The 19,370-nt window shown below is 45.0% G+C and overlaps 1 protein-coding gene across 1 annotated transcript in view; it reads left to right on the top strand.

The window, feature by feature from the left end:
* The first annotated feature begins 1,542 nt into the window (after positions 1-1,542).
* The window catches only part of SLIT3 (slit guidance ligand 3), a 353,962-nt gene continuing 336,134 nt past the window's right edge, over positions 1,543-19,370 (top strand). Inside the window, exon 1 of the mRNA XM_088522712.1 lies at positions 1,543-1,727. Coding sequence (XP_088378838.1) covers positions 1,543-1,727 — 185 coding nt within the window. The remainder of the gene's footprint in view (positions 1,728-19,370) is intronic.

The following is a 19,370-nucleotide window of genomic DNA, read 5'->3' as shown; positions in this document are numbered from 1 at the left end:
GAGTGTCAGTGGCAGGGCTGTGCTCTGCCCTCTCCGGAGGGTGGAGGAGAGGGGCAGGGTTTGGATTGCTGTGTGTACCGATTGCTTTGGCCTGTGAACACCAGAGAGGGGTTTGGTGCCACTCAGTCCGTTAATGCTGGAGGTTCATGTGCTCCTCCTCTGCTCCAGGAGTGGAGGTTTAATCTGGGGGACCCAGGTGCAGTCACACACACTTTGTTCCTGCCTGGCCTTTGGCCCCTCTGGACTGGGGAGAAGGCGGCACAAGCTCTGCTTTGCGGGGGCGAGCACCATCAGCTGGCTTGAGAAGAGGCTCTGGTATCTGCGGCATAGAGCAGCCATCCCAGGTGTGGCAGCTGAGTCCCCGTGTGGGTTTCTAAAGCCCGTGTCATGTGTGACTAAACTTTCTTGCTTTGGTTGCTGCTCTCTAAGCGTTACATAACCGAGCTCTGAGTTTTGTCCTCAGAGCAGCTCGTGCTGCCCCTTGGCGAGAGCCATTCATGGGGATGCAGAGCAGGTTCTCCCTGCTCCCACACGAGTGGTGCCCCTGGAAGTGCCCGCGCGTGTGTGCGGCAGGAGCTGCTGCTCGGGACGGGTGGGCTCCCCGGCCCGGAGCACGGGGCAGTTCGTGGGCTGCTGCGCACCGCAGGGGGAACCCTTTCCCTGGGATCGGACTCCGCATTCCGCTACTGCTGCTCGCCTCCCCGCCGCTTTTTCCAGCTCCGTTTTCCACGTTGTTGCGTTCCGGCGTGCGCCTTACGTGCTTTTCTTTTCTCCCTCTTGCAGGTGAGAGGCCCCGCAGCCGCCCGCGCCGCCGGCGGACAGTCCCGCTCCCATCTCTTCCCGGTACGTTTTCCCTGGATCCGCAGCGCGGGGGGACGGGAGCTGCCCCACAGCACCTCCCACCCCCAAATACCCGCGGACTGGGAGGGAATGTCTGGGGGGACAGGAGCAAAGGGGAGGGGGCGGGAAGGGGGGACAGGAGGACGGAGGAGGGGCGGGAAGGGGGAATGAGGCGGGGGGCAGGAATGGGGACGGGGTCCCGGGTTGGGATGGGGAGGGGGGTGTCCCGAAAGTTGAGCGCGGCGGTGACGTCAGGCGCGCGGCGGCCAATGGCGGCGGCGCGGGGCGGGGCGCGCGGCGCGGCGGGCGCTCGCCCGGCTGCCCGGCGCAGTGCGCGCCCGGCGCGGAGCGGAGCGGAGCGGAGCGCGGCGGCCCCAGCGCGGCGCGGACCCGCCGGCCCCTGCCCGCCCCTGCCCGGCCCCGCGCAGCGCCGCCCGCCGCCCCCTGCCCGGCCCCGCGCAGCGCCGCGCGGACACGCCGCCCCCTGCCCGGCGCGGCGCGGGAGGCCGCCCCCCATGGCTGCGCGGCGGGGCTCTACCTGCGCGCCCGCCCGCCTCGCCTCCCCGTGAGGAGCCGCGCTCCGCTCAGCCCCCGCCTCGGCCTCCCGCGGGCTGCGCGGCCCCATGGCAGCGGCGCGGCGCCGCGGGCTGCCCTGAGCCCCTCTGCCGCCTCCCTCCCGCAGCGCCCCGGCAGCGGGACAGCATGGAGCGCGCGCGCGGCGGCGCCTTCCTGCGCCTCGGCGTCGTGCTGAGCGTCTGGAGCTGCGCCGCGTGGCCGCCCGCCGCCGCCTGCCCGCACAAGTGCACCTGCATCGCCGCCAGCGTGGACTGCCACGGGCTCGGCCTCCGCGCCGTCCCCAGGGACATTCCCCGGAATGCCGAGAGACTGTGAGTACTCGCGGGAGGCCCGGGCGCTGCGGCGCCCCGCACCTGCGCGCCGTGCGGCGGCCCTGCCGCTGCTCTCGGTGGGACCCCGCGCGCCCCTCGGTGGGACCCCGCGCGCCCCTCGGTGGGACCCCGCGCGCCCGCAGCCTCGGTGGGACCCCGCGCGCCCCTCTCTCGGTCCCGCGCGCCCCTCGGTGGGACCCCGCGCGCGCGGGCGCTGCCGCCGGGCAGCCCCGCACCTGGACCCGCAGCGCTGCCGCCCCGCTGGCTTCATCACTGTGAAAGAACCCGCTGCCCCCATAAACTGAACCCAAGGGATGAGAAGTCATTCAAAGCAGCCTCTAGTTTCTGCATTAAACTGCTGAGGTAGCTGTGTCTGTGCAGAGAAGCTGGTGGCTTTGGGAGCAGTTTCCTGGGGTCCGCCAGCAGCGCAGCACAGGGTGCCCCATGCGCAGCATGTGAGAGTGCAGGGATCAGACTCCTGTAACGAAGGTTCCCAGGGGATTTTCCAGTTGACTCCTTAAAGTGTCTCCAGCAAGGGACAGGCTAAAAGTTAGCTTCGGATGCCTGGCACAGTTCTGGCACTCGCTGCATGCAGAGGACTGTATCTCTGAGGTTGCTTAACGCCCGGGATAGGGCATCAGTCGGCAGCGTTCCGGAGGGGGTGGCCAAAGACTCAGGGCAGCTCTTCTCCCCAGCATCACTGTGGTGGCTCATGCGGATTAGCAATGACTCTGAAATGCTTTCTGTCTTCTTTGCTAGTGCTGTAGGTTATATAGCCTTTCTGTTTTATTTCTTTCTGGCTCAGGGTGTTCAGGAGTTTTCAAACCTTCCAGCAGCTTTTCTCCATCTAAAAAAAGCTAGAGGAAGTTACTAAGCGCAGGAGCATTGCATAGGTATTAGCCTTTTAAAAGCTAATTCTGTCCCGGGATGAAATTTTAGAGCCTTTATGAAATGTTTGCAGATGTATTTTTATAGCATAGAGAACTTTCAAATGATAACAATGTGCGTTATTTTGTTTGTTTCTTTTCCCTTACTGGATTATGCCATTGCCTTTACTTTTTGTGAAATCTGGAGCTGTGAAATCAGCTTTCTGTTCAGACCCAGTTGTGTGAACAGCCGCTGTCAGTACTGGAGAAGGCTTCGCTCCCTGTGCACGAAGATGCCCCATTTGGGACGTCATGAGCAGTAGCCCTGGCGCTTGGAGGCAGGGAAAGCCGCGCTGGTAGCGCACCGGGGCACTCGGAGCAAGCCTAGCTCAGGGTAACGCTAATGTTTGTGTGCGTCTTATCAGCGAGATACGTGTTAAGATTTGAGGATTACACTTAATGTTTTAAATTTCAGGTTAAAATAAGGCACAAATAAAAGGTTAGTTGGTCATCTCAAATGAATTTGAAAAATAGCGTGGTAAATTTGTTTTTGCTTAGGGTTTAGAAAGGCTGCCTTTATTCATTGGCTAGGACTCCCTTGTGAGAATGTGCTTAATAGGGGTGTTAACTGTGCTTGTCCTGCATCAGAAGGGGAGCTGCCGGGGCGCGTTTCTGGGTCTTGGAGTGCCAAGCGTTGGAAAGACCAGAAGGTTAAAGGCAGCCGCTCATTGCCAGGCTCCTGCTCCTCATAACTTCTGGTGCAGTTTACAGATCTCTTAAATTCTAGGCCAGCGGCTGCATGAAGAACAGTAGCTATTTCACGACCTTCAGTTTGAACTTTTTACCTCACAAACCACTGATACAGGCAATATTAAGCTGTTTTTTTTTAATATTGTATTATAGGAGCATTTGATTCCAAACAACAAAATTAAATCAAGCTCAACAGTAGCAGAAATCTTATGGAAAGAGCATACAGAGGATCCTTTACTAGTAGACTACTCTGTACTCTTAAATACTCTCTTCACCTTTTATTCTTCTAGTCTCTCACGAACCTTTCACTGATGAATCCTTCTCAATGTAACTGTGCTTTAAAGCCTGTGTTTCTAGGTTTGCACTAACTGCACTAACTTGAATTTTCTGCTATAGGCAATAGAAAAGACCCTAATTCCCCTGGATCATCATTCTGTTCGCAGATGAAATGTGAGGTCAGCCACTGGGTGTACCTGAGGATCTCAGTGTTTGCTGTGGTCCGTGGCAACCTGTAATCATGTCTGGCATGACACTCGCTTGAGCTGTAGACTTTGATTAGTTTGTCTAACTCGGGACAGATGCAAACAATTTTTATTTATGACAAAAATCTTTTAAATTGCAGAGAAGGATTTATATGCTGAAATTCTTTTTAAATACATTTCTGAATGGCCACACACTGAGTGAATTTTTAGACTCTCAAACTGTGAAAAAGTCTGTGTTGTTTTCTGTATCCTTTTGAGCTAAAGTTTCTGTATGCTAGTCTGGTTTGGAAACTTTTCCTTTTGGCTTTAATTAATAAAAGATTTAAAAGCACCACTTAATCTTTACCACTAAGCTTCTAGAGTTTTGTTTGTACAAAAGCTACAGAATGTTTGGGATGTAGGAGCCAAGCTAAATATTATTTAAATTGTGTTAAAATGAAACCCAAGGAAAACTAAATTGAATGCATAACCTGAAGGAAAAGTAAGAAAACTCCATTGGAGGAGGTGAGTTGCCTTGTTGAGAAGCAGCATTAAGTGAACTAATGAGAGTGCCCTGGCACTGCAAGAACTGTTTGTCAGCAGAGCTTTGATGGGTGTTTTTCCATGATAGATGGAAACCACACTTTCTTCTTTCATGGCTTTGAGAGGAAGCAACTTTTGCAGAAACATTTCTATCGTGGAACTCCCCAACAGCTTCTTGCTTTTCTTCAGTAGTAATTTTCCAAATATAGCAGCATTAGGTCTGTGATGCATTTTAGCTTGGTACTACATGCTGTGCTAGTCTGTTGACTGGGTGGCATGGATTGAGGTTTGTGCTAACCCCCGTCTCATGCAGAGCTTGGAGAAGATGCGAATAACTGGGTGCTACTACAGGAAGAAATAGCACAGGACAGAGCAAGTAAGAGTGGTGAGATGAAAGTTTGACACTTCCAAAGGAACTGCAAGTTCCTTTTATCTTTCTAGTGAAAGGGCTCCCAGAATATCCCACATATCGCACAGGAAGGGAGAGAGATGAAATTCAGGCTAAAACATACATACATACACATGTGTACAAGCTCCATGCTCCATATGCTTCATGAAGGAGCTTGTCTGTCAACAGAGTAGTAGAGATGACCTTGTAGCTTCCCTTCAGTGTGTCCTGGACAATACCACATTTGTTAAGTATTTTAAAATCCTACCAAAAAGAAAGGAAAAAGTTCATGAGCCTCTTGTGTTTTGGAGAAAACTCATAACAGTTAATTTTTGGTCATGGATAGAATGACTTCCTTTACTTCAAGCTTTGCAACTGATAATTACTAGTCTTGTGTGTGAATGGAGACAATTGAGGGTTTAGAAATTAAGAATATGTTGACATATTAAAAAAGCGTTTATAATGATAATATAATTTTATCTGAGATGATAACATGTAAATGCAGTGAGCAGATTAAAGCCATTTACTTGGTGATGGTTGAATCCTCCTGCACCAAGAGGTAAAAGTGATAAGGAGAAAATAGACAGAGGTATTAATACATGGGCAATATCTGCTTTTTGTTTAAGTAGGAAAGATGAGCCTTTTTTTTTTTCCCCCTCCCATTTCTGTCTAGTGCTTCTCCTGTTAGTATCAATCCGAGTTTATACATGTTTATTTGGAGAATTCAGTTGTATGCTTGCATTCTTGATGAATTTACAGTTGGTAATACTTGGTATGTATCTGGTTTAGAATTGGTAGCTCCTCTGGGATATTTATTTTTATTTTTTAACCTAGGGAGAATCTTTACCTTCCTGAACGGATAAATCTTGCGAGACTAATCAGCTCTGTGCTCTGCCCGAAAAGCTAAATTGAGTGTGTCCACATTTAGGTGCAATTTAGGAGCTTAGTCATCTGCTTACTCTGGAGTTTTCATGTGGTCTGGGGTTTCTGTTATACAAATATATTATTATGGTGTTTTTGGCCTAGGTGAACGTAGCTGCTGAAGTTGCACTGGCTTGTAATAAGTCCTCAGCTTCCTCAGTTTGTCTCCAAATTGAATCTAAGCTCTTGTCTTGAAAGCTCCCGTCTTGCTGCAGAGCACACTGTGAAGCACACGCGGATGTAGCTGTATGACTCTCCCGTGGACGCGGTGCTCTTCGGGAATGCTTCCCGCCGGGCATTACCCTCCTCATCCTGGTAGGAACAGCTTCCAAAGGCCTGCATGGGGCCCTGGTCCTGTCCCAAGGAGGAGACATACGTGGTTTTGGTTTAGAAAATACCAGAATTTGCTATCAGAAGTGCGGATCCTGGGAAGACTGAGCTGAGTTGCTTGGATTTGTATGTGCGATTTCCCTTTGCTTGTTCCGTAGTGACTAGCTGTGCTTGACTGAATGTCTTGCAGTGTTCAACTGATGCTCAATTTCTCAGTGATGGCAACAGGAAAGAGGATGATATTAGCCTTTGTAACTTGGATAATTAGTGCTGGTTGCTGCCTTGTGGTCTGTGGCTGTTTTCTCAGTTTTGGATAAGAGTCTGGATTGAGCAACCCACTTAATGCAGATTATTTTGGTGAACCGCCGTGAGCCCCTTCATTTTCTTGTACTGTCATTTTTCCACTTGAGTGTTGATCCATGCAGAAGTAGTACGTGGAACAAACCGTGTCCTTCCAAAGAACAGCTGCTGTCTCTTTGGTAGTCCTAGGATATAGTGATAGGTCTTGCTTTGAGTTTTTTCTTGAAACTTGTGTGTGCGTGGAGAAGTGTGAGTATATTGCAGTAGGCCTAGCTTGTCTGCATTTTCTTCAGTCCTGTACAGATGGTTGCTGTGCTGCTGCAGTTGATCTTTCTTTCAAATAGCATTTTGCCAGTTGTTGGCCTGGTGGGATCAATTTTTCTGGATTAGCAGACTTAATGGTGCCTGAACAAAGTTGGAGGGCGGAAGCCGTTGCTTAAGTACTGCAAACATGTTGACCTGTGTCCGCTTCAGTGGGATCAAGCGGAGAACTGTTCTGCTTTGGGTTCAGATAGAAACACGTCGAACCGAAATGCTTCCTCGGCCACAGCCGTGATGCTCTTTGTTTATTCCGCGTCCTCCACCTGCTGAGGTGGTTGTAGAGCTCACGTGGATTTTCTGAAGCCTGAACTGAATTGTGCCCCACACTTCACCCCCTCTTGGTCTACGACTGCAGTGAGCATCCAGTAGTGCTGCAAGGCAGTAAAATTTGTGTCTTTTTAGCATATATCTAATTAAAAAATAAACTTTCCCCCCCGCAATAGTTCCTGACTTCTTTTGTCTTTTTTTAATGTTACTTGCCACTTTCTCTATATCCAAATCTACAAAGCGTAACTAAACCTTTCAAGTTCAGTATGAGCAATGCAAGCTGTACCTTCTGCACCCTCTTTTATCTTCAAAAGTGCCTCCAGCCCCATGATATACTATGTTGTAGCAAAATCTTTGTCAATAAAAGATCTGTCTTCCTTTTTAAGTTAACCTGAAACACCCAAGTGATTTGTATGAAGTGCAGGTCTTGGGATATGTCTCACTGTGCATCTTAAAGTGAGAACTATTGAAATATCTCAGGTGTTGTTAACCTTTGGAAGAGATGGTGGAATGCTCTTCATAAGTAACCCAGTACCTCTCATTCCTTTAGCCTATTTGTTCTCTGTAACTGCAGACTGATACCGGCTCAGTGTATTTCTCTAGTTCAGTATTAAAATTTTGTTCAACTGTGGCTCATCTTTTACGACTGGAGCAAATTTGTGAGTACGGCCCAGGGTGCTGTTTTGATGCTAGCAGATTGTGCATGGCGGTGGCAGGGAGGGTGACTATAAGCAATACGTGGCAAAGCTTTCCAAGGTATTTATCTTGCCATGCTTTGCTCTTTTGAGGATGCATGCCTGAGCAGTGTTATCTAGACAATGTTATCATGGTAACACTAGTGTCATGGTCAGTTCTGTGCCCCGTCCTGTTGTGCAGTCACTGAGATAGACTCGGGCTGCCTCCTCGCTCCGTTCTGCTCCCTGCCTGATAAGGGGTTTCTGTTCATCCCTGATGATTGAGCTCCGTCATTACATTGCGCCTTGGCCCAGGGGCTGCTATTGTCATTCCAGCCTCTTTTAGGTTTATTGCCAGGGTTTGAGTGGCTGGACCAGTTTGACCTTTTTTCTCCCAGTAATCCTCAGGGTAAGGGCTGTGTTCGGAGGCACTGTGGCTGCAATGTAGCCCAAGCACTTCTGCTTTGGGGAGTTTTAAAGCCTTTTCTCCAGAAACCCGTATTGCTCTCGCTATTTTCAGATCTCCTTTCAATGTTGGCAGTCAGATGCCTCATTTAAGACACTGAATGGCTCTCGGGCATGGAAAGAACTTGTTCTTCCCCATTGAGAAATGGCCTTGTCAACAACAGAAATTCCTTTCTAATGGTACTAAATAAATAACAGATTTGCTTATTTACATAAGGGACCGGGTCTGTGATCTTATACTCACAGAGTGAATTTTAGGCAAGCTCTAAAGGTTATGTTATCTCTAGAAAATAGTAAGAAAAAGATAGGGCTCAAGAGGCTGATTCTTACCTCTCTGCCAGACACTTAGCTCCCTCTACAACTGAAGCTGGTCTCTCAGTTATCTCTGTCAGAATAAATGTATTTCAGTTTTATGCCATCTGTTTGGTGGCTGCAATATATATTTTTAATCCTATGATTGATGGATTGCTGGATCATCAGATTTTCACCTTTCTATCTGGGATTTTTGTTTTGGTTCCTTCCCCCTACTATGCCCGCCAGGACCTTAATTCAGTTTTGTCCACATAGTGGGAAACCATTTTAACCAGTGGCTACGTTCTTTCCTCTCTTGTCACTTGTGAAGGGCAAATTTTCGATAGCCACCAGTTCAGCTCAAGTGGTGAGGAAAATCCACTGTCTAAATCGGTTCCTTTGTTCATTTCCCCGTGACACATGTTGCTTTAATTAAGATGAAGTAACCCCCAAAACCATTCAAAAATTTACTTGTAAATCATTTTCAGAATTTGTCTTGATCACAAAATTGCTGTTAGCAATCCTTTCCTTAAAACTTGCAGTACTGTTGCAGAGGAGTCCTTAGCTTCTTACATGGACTAGACTTTTGGGAAGCAGCTCGTGTCTCCTGCTTTGGAGCCGGCCGGACTTGCTCCCTGCTTGCGGTGAAGAGCCTGCTGGAGAGCAGCCTTAGGGAAGTACTGTCTGGTTACTAAGGAAAACCCTCAAAAACTGATCACGCGTGGGAGAGGCAGATTTCTGAGTCGCATTCGTATAGCTGATACATCCCAGGCTGCCTCATGGAGCTGTGTTCCTGCCGCTGTGGGGTACAAGGCATGTAGCAGTGATGCCGTTTGTAGGGGGTTGACTGGAGAGACCTTGGCCCTCTGTGTGTAGTGTTTTGTGCGGGTTCTGTAGTCCCCTCTGCTGGGATCGGACATACAGACCTCACACTGAAAAGCAAGGCAGATGGGTTGTCTATAACAGTCCAGAATTGTTCTCTATTTTACTTCCCAGTTATTTCTGTCCCACTGGCAGAGGCAGCTCAGGTCTCCTATTTCATCCCAAGTCTAGGTGAGAGGAAGGATGATGAACTGCTGGTTATTAACTGGTTAATAACCCTTCTTAAGAGCCCATGAAGGTGCTTGGTAGGAACGAGGAGCAGGGACCAGCTGGACCCTGCTGACCAACTCCATTTCGTGAATAGATTTATTTCTTCTTTGGTTTTGGTGCTTATGCAAGGAACTGTCCACATGAAAAAACAAAACACATCATTTGACAAAATGGCTTTTTTTTTTTAATGTGTGATGTCATATAAAAGTAAATGGGGCAAGTTAGGGTGCTGTAGAGTTGAGGGCAGTCAGTATGATGATCTGCTTGCCTCTGTTCATCAGCTTTTTTGGACTTTTCTCAAAGCTGTTGGAGACTTCTCCATTGATGCAAGGCTTAGTATGAATAAATCCTGAGCTCCAGTAATGATGTTGCCAGTCATGAGGACAGAGATGGTGGTAAATGAGAATTGTCATGTGAGCGAGCTTGGGGTTTTCCTCTCCCACATCACAGCAGTGCCACGTGCAGTTTTTATGTCTGGCTCCAAACTTGCCTTTTCTGGGCGCTGGCTTCCATCAAGCTGGGATGGCTGGTGCTGGAGTAGGTGGTTTCTGTGAATGAGCTTTCCCATGAAATGCTTCAAGAGACAGGCTCTTAACGGCTAAGTAAATAATATGCTGAAAGCAGAGGCATAGGTGCGTTCCTGTGCATGCTGATAGCTAGCTAGGGAACGATTCCTTGCTCCCCGTTCGTTCATTTGGGCTTTTTCCTTTGTTCTTACTGCTGTTAAGAAACAGGGTAATTAATTTGTACAAAATCAGAGTGTTAATAGTATTACTGACACATGCCGATAGGCAGATGCTGATAAATAAAACTGATAATTGTAAAAGGTGCGAACAGCTCTGATCCTTCCCTGCCTTCTCAGATCACATAAACTGCATGTGCCAAGTCAGTTCAGTCAAACTGTGCTGTTGTATGAGAGCTTTCACTGAGGTCTTGCTCTCGATAGGCGCTGCTGGATGATGAGCACTTCAGGTGCACTGCCCAATGATGAGCTCTGCTTTGGATATTCTAGCAGCCTTTCAGCTCGAGTGAAGTGCTTAGCTGCCTGCCTGGCAAAAACAGTGTTCAGCATTGGCAGGAGATGCAATTTCATATATGAGAAGTCACCTAATATGAAACCTTGACTTTAAAAGGCCTTTCCACAAACAACCTGCCCCAAAGTACAAAGGCTTCTGATTCCTGCCCTCAGGTTTCCTGAGGAGAGTCCCCAAAGATCACCTTGAAATGGAAGAAATTTCACAGGAATTTTGTGATCCTGTTCCTTGAAACACATTATACTGTCAAGGATGGCTGATCGAAGAAACTCGTAACTCTCAATTGAGATGAGTAGACAGTTTAGTTTTATTTTACTGGTTTTTATTTTTTATTTCTTCACATTAAGTAAATAGTGAAGAGTAGAGAATATGAATCTGCCAACAGTCTTGATGCCCTGTAGAATATAACGATTATACAGTTACTGTGGCACAAAGCTGATGTAGCAGATGTGGTTACATGATGTAAAGCTCATGGAAAAAGGCATTGGATATGTGTGGATGTGCTCTCTTTAGTGGCAGATATGGAGGAATCATGTTGCTAAAATTGACCCAATTTTAGGAAGAAAAATAAAACTGCTTCCTGAAAGCAGTTCAAATGTCTGGTGTGTCATGTCAGGCGACATTCCTGCCAGTCATGATACATTCTTTGCCTTGATTTTAGTGGGCCTTTGGTTCAGAGACTTTTCCCAAATTTATCTTTTGTCTGTATAGCAGTTTTGTTTCATTTGGGGAGGCTTTATGTTAAGTACACTTTCAAAGTGCTGATTTTGGAAAAAGCTGGAGGAAACTGCTTGCCTTTGCTCATCTTGCCTTTCTTCTCTGCAGAGGTGGCGAAGGAGGTAGTGGTTACATCACTGGGTAGTGGTTACAACATCGTTTAGTGAGGTGAGAACTTATATCCTTAATTACAAGCTGCTCTGAAGTTGCAGAGTGCTGAGAAGGGGTTTGTCATTTCCTCATGGAGAGCTGGGCAGGGAAGGTGCTTCGGGAATGAAGTTGGGAAGAAATGAGGTAACACATTTTAAGGAAGTCCTATAGGGAAGTGATTCTGCATTTTTGAAATTGCTGAATAAATACAGTGCGGAGGCAAGCTGGAGACAAGAGGGATAGCAATGAAACAAATAAGTTCTAGAACAAAGATAAAGCATTTGTTTTCCAAAAATGGAAGTGTATGTTGAGAAATAAGGCCCTAAGGCAAAGACGATGGTTTTTCGGTAAGGGGAACGTGCATCTTGGATGCCAGTTTCAGTGATAAGAATGCAAAAGCATCTCAAACAGAAGCTGACAGTCCTTCAGAGTAGTGAGTTTTAATAGATAACATGAAAAGCCACCAGTAGATAAGGACTAATCATAAGCTCTCTTTTTTTTTTTTCGTGGGACGTTCTTGAGTTAATTGCTCGTGAGAATTGTTAGAAGTTGAAAATGAATTATTCCTAATTAGCGTTAACTTTGTTTTGTAGAAGACGTTTTCCAAGAAGGTCTTGCGGTAGTTACTAGCTTCTAGATGAAGCTCGCTGCAAAATGATTTTATAAGGATGAGTCGTTTCAGTAACTTGAGCAAATGTTTGTGTAGACACCTAATGGTTTTTAGAAAAAAAAAAACTTGAATTTTCTGGAATGTACAATTCACTTAGCAAACATTGTGAAACAGTTCGACTTCGCTCCATCAAATCAAGTGTGATGTTGAAAACCGCAAGTAAGAAAGGCACAAAGAATGTAGGAGAGGGGGAAGGAGGGATTCAACTTGGAGAGTCAGGAAAATCGCTTGTGCTTGTCATCTCTGGATGCAGATCTTACCTGAAGAAAGCAGTTCAGAATTAGTTTGGAAATGTAGAATATCCTTAAAATTGTCAGGTGAAATATTCAGAGAGTATTGGTACTTTTAGAAGTCAGTAAACAAGTATTTTTTTCATGAATATTAGAAGATCGATCATTTTGCTGTCTTGGTTAAAGAAGGAATTTACTCTTCACAAAAATGAAATTACTTTAGATGAGTTTGATTTAGCTTTCTTTTCTTTTTTCCCTGTCTTTGTCTTTGCAAGGGATGTTAATGCTTAAGCGAGTGATTTGGAAACTAAGGGAATTTGCGCATTGCATAAAATCCAGTCCCAAGTCTTGAGTTCCTGCATTGCTTAAGTTGAGATGAAAATATGTTAAATCTCAAGATATGCAGATTGTTCTGCCAGAGGGCTCCGGGGCAGTGTTATAACCGAGGAGCTGAGCACGGTGACTTTGAAGTTCTTGGACTGGAGGCCCAAGAGAAGTGCCAAGGGCCTTTATGGGGAATTACAGTCATTTAAGGTTAAGAGCCTAGTGGCAATCTATACCCATTAAAGCCAAATTAACTCCATAGCAGAAATGCTGGAAAATTCTTAAAATAAAACAGATACAGGGTGTGTGGGGAACAAGAAAGCCAAAAGCCCACGTACAGGAAACGGATACATCCATGCATAAGGGAATTTTATTTTTTTATTAGTATTTTTTTTTCTCTTAACGGGTACGGCATTAGTGTGTAACCAAGCTAAGCACCAAAGTCCTCCCAGAGACAGATGAGTTTTACTGAAGAGCTTTTTGCCCCCAGCTCTGCAGGGAGCATTTTCTACCATGAAGACGGGCTCCTCGTGTTTGCGCTTGCAGGAGCTGCCCAAGGGACTGGTTGACTTGTCGGGACGGCACCGGTTTGCAGCAGCTCTGGTGTTGGTGTTTGAGGTTGCCAGCAACTGGGGGCTGAGGAAACAACCCACCAGGAAAGGTCTGAAGGGAGGACGCGGCTGTCACCCCAGCAGGTGGTTTGGGTCGGCCGAGGCCTTTAGCCATGTCCTGGTGGAGCAATCGGAGCCCCGTTTCCCGAGCTCGTCTGCGGCTTGAGTTATTTTCAGGAATGGGGCTAATGTAAAACAGCAGCAGTTCTCCAGATTTGGGAATCCTGGTTCAATCACTATTGCTTGAACTTTGGCTCCTACCTTTTGAATGTGCATACTGCCAGGCTGATCTATCCTTTAAAATAAATACTTTGTACGGTGTTACAAATGGAGAAGACAAGTACCACAGAGAGGTATACTCACAATATTCTCAAAAATGTCACTGCTAAATTTATAAGAAAATTATATTTTTTTCTATTTTTCAGAAACTTTCTGGTGTTGCCTGAGCCATATCCTAGTTGATAATTATTTTAATGTGACCTCTAGGTTCATATTGGTTTCAGACCTGCTCTTAGGGAACAGATAGTTTTATTCATTCCTAAGTGCATCACTCTAGGTGAGGTGCAGCCTTTAGGCAGCCCTTGGTGGGAGGCAAAAATCCCCAAAGTGAAATGAGCAGAAATGAATCTTGTATGTAGGCTGCGTTGGGTGTTGCTTTGGCCAAGGCTCTTTCTAGAGCAGCAGAGTTTCTGTTGGTTTGTGCTTATCATGACATGGAAGTGTGTATTGGAGCTGGTATTTGGTAGCCATACACAACACAAACAGCCCCAACTTCATTAGCAGGAACAGAAGCTAAATCAGGGCTTCACGTCCTGTGACTAGAAATCTTAGAGAAGAGAGACATCTGAATGCTAGGAATTGCTGCAGTGTGATGGTGTCATTTTGAATTTTTGCATCCTTGTGTATATGAATCTTGGAGTTTTGTTTAAGAACTGGGATTTGTGTATACATATCGAGTTATTGATTTGAGCTTAAGATTGAAAAAATAATTCAGCATGTGATTACTTTTGGTTGTTGGTTTTTCTGTAAAACTTGTGATATTTATTGTGTTGTTGATCGTTTGTCAAACTCGATTCCGATCTTGTATCTTAAGGAATTACAGGCTCAGCGATGTTAAGGATGGGTATATGTGTTTGCCAAAGTACATAAGTCTAGAAGATGGAATATGGAGTCCTGTGAATTTAGCACATGGTATAATAAAAATATGACAAATGGATTTATTCCTCAAGTCATAAATTTTATAAATTCCAAGGATGAGGGTGAGGCTTCAGATGAACAGTATCCAGATGTTCTGGAAGAGTTTGATGGCTCAGCAGAATAGTTGTCAACTGAAATTTGTTTAAGCAATGTAACGGAGGAAATCTATGCACTTCTAATGCTGTTTGAAGCTGTGTAATGACATGCTCCAGAGAATGCTGGAGACATTTTAAAATGTTTAAATATCTGGCTTAGGTTCAGTAGATTGTCTTGAGAGAAGAATGAAAGATGAAGCAATTCAGAGGAATTCTTGCTATGAAGCAGGACTTGCTCCAGTTACTCCAAACATCCCTGTTTGTAATAAGTGTGTACACTGTGTGACTTGCTCTTCAGCATCTACAAAATGTGTATTGAATTAAATAGTTATTAGAGCATAGCAGGACATGTTTATGAGTAAAGCTCACTTTAACAGTTCAATCTGAACTCATTTTCATGCTGTCTTGTACCATTCCACTCTAATTCATGTTTCCATTCCCACTGAATTAATTGCTTCAGTGTCTATTTTCTCAAAGCTGTCACTACGCCTGCGTTGTCTTTAACATGTTGTATGCTAAAATGAGAAATAAAATGTCAGGAGAAGCCTAGTACCAACAGCATTGCTGCAACTGGTGCAGATCTCCGTTTCTTTTCCTCGTGGTGTGTGAGTGGTACCAAGTGCTGCTGGCAGACTGGAAGAGGAGACCTAGTTTCCTCGATGGAGTTTTCTCAGAGCCTCTTAGGACAGTGTTACTGAACGTGAAATGACACAGAGCAGTAACTGGGCTCGTGCTCACGTGAGTGAGATAGGTGTGAGATGTAAAGTACCTACCTAAAGTGCCGCCTATATTACGGAAAAGGCAGGAATTCTGCCCAACATGATTTTTATCTTAGAACATATCTGCACATGGCCATTTGTAGAAATGGATATACATAAATTCACCTTTAGGATTACAACATAAATTTCTCAGTGTCTTTGACCCCAATGATATCTTTTCAAAGGCATTTCTGTTCTTGCTTCCAGCAGTTCTCCTGTACAGTGATGTATTAGAAAGCCAATTAAGACGAGATGCGAAGGTTTAGGTTTTTGTATTTGAAACCCACTAGTGAGCCCATAATCAGCTGCCAGGCTTTTTATAAAGGAAACATAAAATATTAGGCTGCCCACAAACACGGGCTGTAAACCACTAACGTCTGCAAGAGATCAGTAACTTCACAATTGCAGAGTTTAATGACTCATGGGTTAACCTGTGGCAGTCGGCTTTTCAGCAGCGCTGTTAGCCCTGCTGTGAGCAGGAGGAGGAAAGGTAATGTAGTGCATCCAGGTTTAAATCCCTTCTCTTCAGCTGGAAGACCCAGCCTGCAAGGGAGGCCTTTCCTGGAACAGGTAAAGGCTCAGGAGAGGATGGCTCTTTTTTGAAGCAGAGAAGGCAGTTATCAAAAAAATACTGAACAGTTTAAGGAAAGCTGAACTTCATGTCAGATGGTTCTATTGTAGTTAGAGCATTGTCCAAATAATTAGGTTTTCACAAAAGGAAACTTGTAGTCAGACTTGGCTACTAACCTGCAGAAAGATTTCCTGGAATGGTTGAGTTTAAGGACTGCGTACAAATAGGGGTTGTGTAACTCTTAAAGGAGTAGAGAAAAAGCAATCTTGAGGTGGGTACTGCTGAAGAAGTTGTATCAGTGTTTCCCAGAGCAGAGCACTGCAAATCCCTGCAGGCTGGAGAGCCTGGAATAGCTCTGTGTCCTCTGGAGCTCGTGTGTTGGGGCTCGTGCCTCTAACAGGCTGGAGGGAGGAAGAGCCCGGGGCTGAAGATTTGCTATGGATCTGTGATAGGAACGTGTTTCTACACAGACCTATTTCAACTGAGTAAAACTGTACTGAGAATCAAGGCTCTAAAGCTGTGCTGCGGGGACCGTGCTGCCCTGGGCAGCTGGGCCTGTCTGGACTTCTCCAATGCTTCTTGCAGTCAGGTCACCCTGGTGAGCTACCGATGCACCCGGATAGAAGAACTGAAGTGAGAACACAAGTAAAGCTGGAAAAGCAGAGAAGTGTAGGCAGCGAGTCAAGGGCATTCTTCAAAAAGAAGTGAGGTTCCATCAAGAGATGAAAAAGTACAAATGGATGAGAGCAACTGCAACATGCAATGGAAGTGTCCCATAGTTATTCTCTCTAAAGTATATCTGACTCAAGGAAGGTACAAATATTGTATTTCTTCTGCTTGTTCTTAGAACTGAAGTAGTGGGATTTTTTTCCCTTGTCTCCTTACCATTAGCATTAGTTCCTATCTGTGATAAGAAATGTTGTTTCTGGACCAGAGAATCTATTTCTTGCATCATTTAGGTATATTCTGCATTAAGACACTTAAACTGACTCTTAGTTTATTCATTTTTTAAGCCATTTTGTCACTTGAGTTTTAGTAGCAGTTTGACATTTATAAATAAGCATCAGAAATGGCCTTTTAGTGTTACAAAACAAACACTTGTCTGCACTCTGGTGCAGCTCACATACTCCTTAATTGCCTTTAATCTTATTAATGTTCTATTTATCCATTAGAAAGATTCACACTAGGATTGATGATAGCAAGTGTTTGAAAAAGATGAGTGGAAGAAGTATTATGTATGTACCCGTGTCCATGGAACTGCCACTTTCGGTGGCAGGTTGAAGTAAATATTTCTGACTGTGGAGTGTGTAGACTTACTAGAATTATTGACCTAAATTTTAATGACTTCAGGCTTTTTTTTTTTAATAACTCTTCTGTAGTCTGTTTTTGTGGCAAATATAAGTTGGGTTCCCAAAAGGCGAAGATCTCAAACTGTAACAGGTTTGTCCCTGGTTGTAAGTATTGTAGACATATTTGCTTAGGTTTCTGTCAGCATAAACTGAGAGCTGAATCATCATCTTTATCAGCTTCTGCTCCAAGGTGCCAAACCTCAGTTGTCAAGTGGCATAGCACTGTCTTCACTTCAGCTTTTGTTTTTTTAGGTTTTGGTAAGAGATTTCTAGGGAAGCATCAACGTGCTAAAAGGAGAGAAAAAGGAGCTAATTCCTTCTTGGACTGTGGGGGAGGTTTAGGGAGGAATCACAGGTGAGACTGCAGTTAGGTGTGTTGAGGAATAGGAACAGTTTTTGTCTTGGATGCTGGATGCTTCTGTTTCTCCTCTGGATAAGGAAAATGTACTTTTTAACATGCTTAAGTTTCAAAATACATGACTGTCTTTTTCTTTGACCATGTGATTTAGAAACATGAAGTTTGTTACCATGACAATTGCTTTTTATTTAATGCTTTAGAGGAATATAACTTCATGGTGGCAGAGAAAAAAACGATCTTTGAAAATAAAACTGAAAGCATTTTAATAATTTATGCTTGAACATTCACATATTTCTTCTAAGTAGTAGTAGATCTCTCTGACTGATAGGACCTGGAGTGAAGTGAAAAAAGATAGGTTTAAGTAGCAGTCATCCTGAGTGCCTTGTATGGAAATACATGTGCAATGGAAAATGCCTGGGAATTGTGCTGGCCAGCACTGAGTCCCCCCTTATAGATGCTCTGAGAATGATTGCAAGTGATTAAAATGTTCTCAGCACTTCAAAGGCTCTCCCATTTTGTTTATAATTGTACTTGTGGGGAACTTAAATGACTGTCTAGGGTAGCTTCAATGCAGTATTTGTCAAAATGCAAGCCTAAGAGTGAAGGTATGTCTGGAATTTCTTGGTCCTACTTTTTCCTTGAATTCCTTTTTATACCTCCAGAAATGCTCAGCTTGAAGCAGTATTTAAGAACAGCCATTTGTATTTCCAAAATTATTTCAGGGTCAAGGGTTGTGCAGGTTTCAGGCGATTGCCAAACGTGCATAAACGTAATCCGGTAATCTTGCTTTTTGTCTTATTGAATTTTACTTGAAATGGGAGGGAAATTAAGCCTGCTTACCAGAGAAGAGGTGTACCTCACTGCACACTCATGTTGCGCTGTGGTAAAACTGAAATAAATAGGTAAAGCCTCTATTTGTTACGGTCAGTTTGTGATCTCTCATGCTTTTCTATGAAGTAGACTTCAGGCCTCATGATTAGTTTTTCTTATGCAGTCTTTTTCACTAGTGACTGTGGACAACAAAAAGGCAAATGCAGAGGAGAGAGACCCTAGTTCTTAGAGCTGTGCTAGTGACTCCAGTCTTGCATGGAGTATAAATTAATACATTCCGTTAATTTTGACATAAATAGAGTTTAACTCTAACTAGAGAGTGTTTTGTTCTTATGTCTATTAAGACGCAAATTAGATAATAGTGTCTGCTGTATTTTTGGGATGTTCATTGCAACAAAAAGCTGCAGAAAAGAAGGCAGCCCAGCATCTGGTTGCAGTGGCTTTTCCTTGTCATGGAAAAGATGTCACTTTAGGCTGGAATCTAGAATATGAGTTAGCTGATACTGAAGCAGTGCAGCAGGTAATGCTTAGTACATGACCCTGCAAGAGAGTTGTGTTGGTGAACAATATAAGTGTTGGGAAATTGGGAGGGTAAGCGAAGAAGAAAGTAAAGAATTAGCAAAGAGAGAGTGCGTATGAGAAACAGGTCAGCATGATTAACAGTATCTTCTAAAAACCGCAATTAAAAAAAAAAAACCTATGAAGAGGCTGCCTAATTGGAAAGCTTGAAAAAAACCCAAAGCTGTTCTTGAATTTTGCCTTTTTCTTCTCCTTTGGGCGTGGGACTAGCAAGTAGCTCCCAGCCGCAGGCCAGACGCGCGTGGGGTTGGAGGGCCCTGGGCTGCGTCAGCTCTGTTGCACCAGCCGGGCCTTAAGGTATTTAGGCTTTAGGAAACTGGGGTCTTGAGAGAGAAAGAAGCGTAGAACAAGCACTGCTGCCAGAAACTTGTACAAGGGCAGTGTGGTAATGGGAAGAGGCAAAACTCGTCAAGAGTGCTCAACTGCTGCTTGAAATTGCAATGGCAAAATTGTTTTTGCAATTTGAGCTGTTGATAGTGCTCCACTGATGAAGTTACTTT

Source organism: Tinamus guttatus, unplaced genomic scaffold, assembly GCF_059628265.1.
Source record: "Tinamus guttatus ecotype Peru unplaced genomic scaffold, ASM5962826v1 Tinamus_guttatus_pri_ptg000155l, whole genome shotgun sequence".
NCBI lineage: Eukaryota > Metazoa > Chordata > Aves > Tinamiformes > Tinamidae > Tinamus > Tinamus guttatus.
This window is presented reverse-complemented; position numbering and strand designations above follow the sequence as displayed.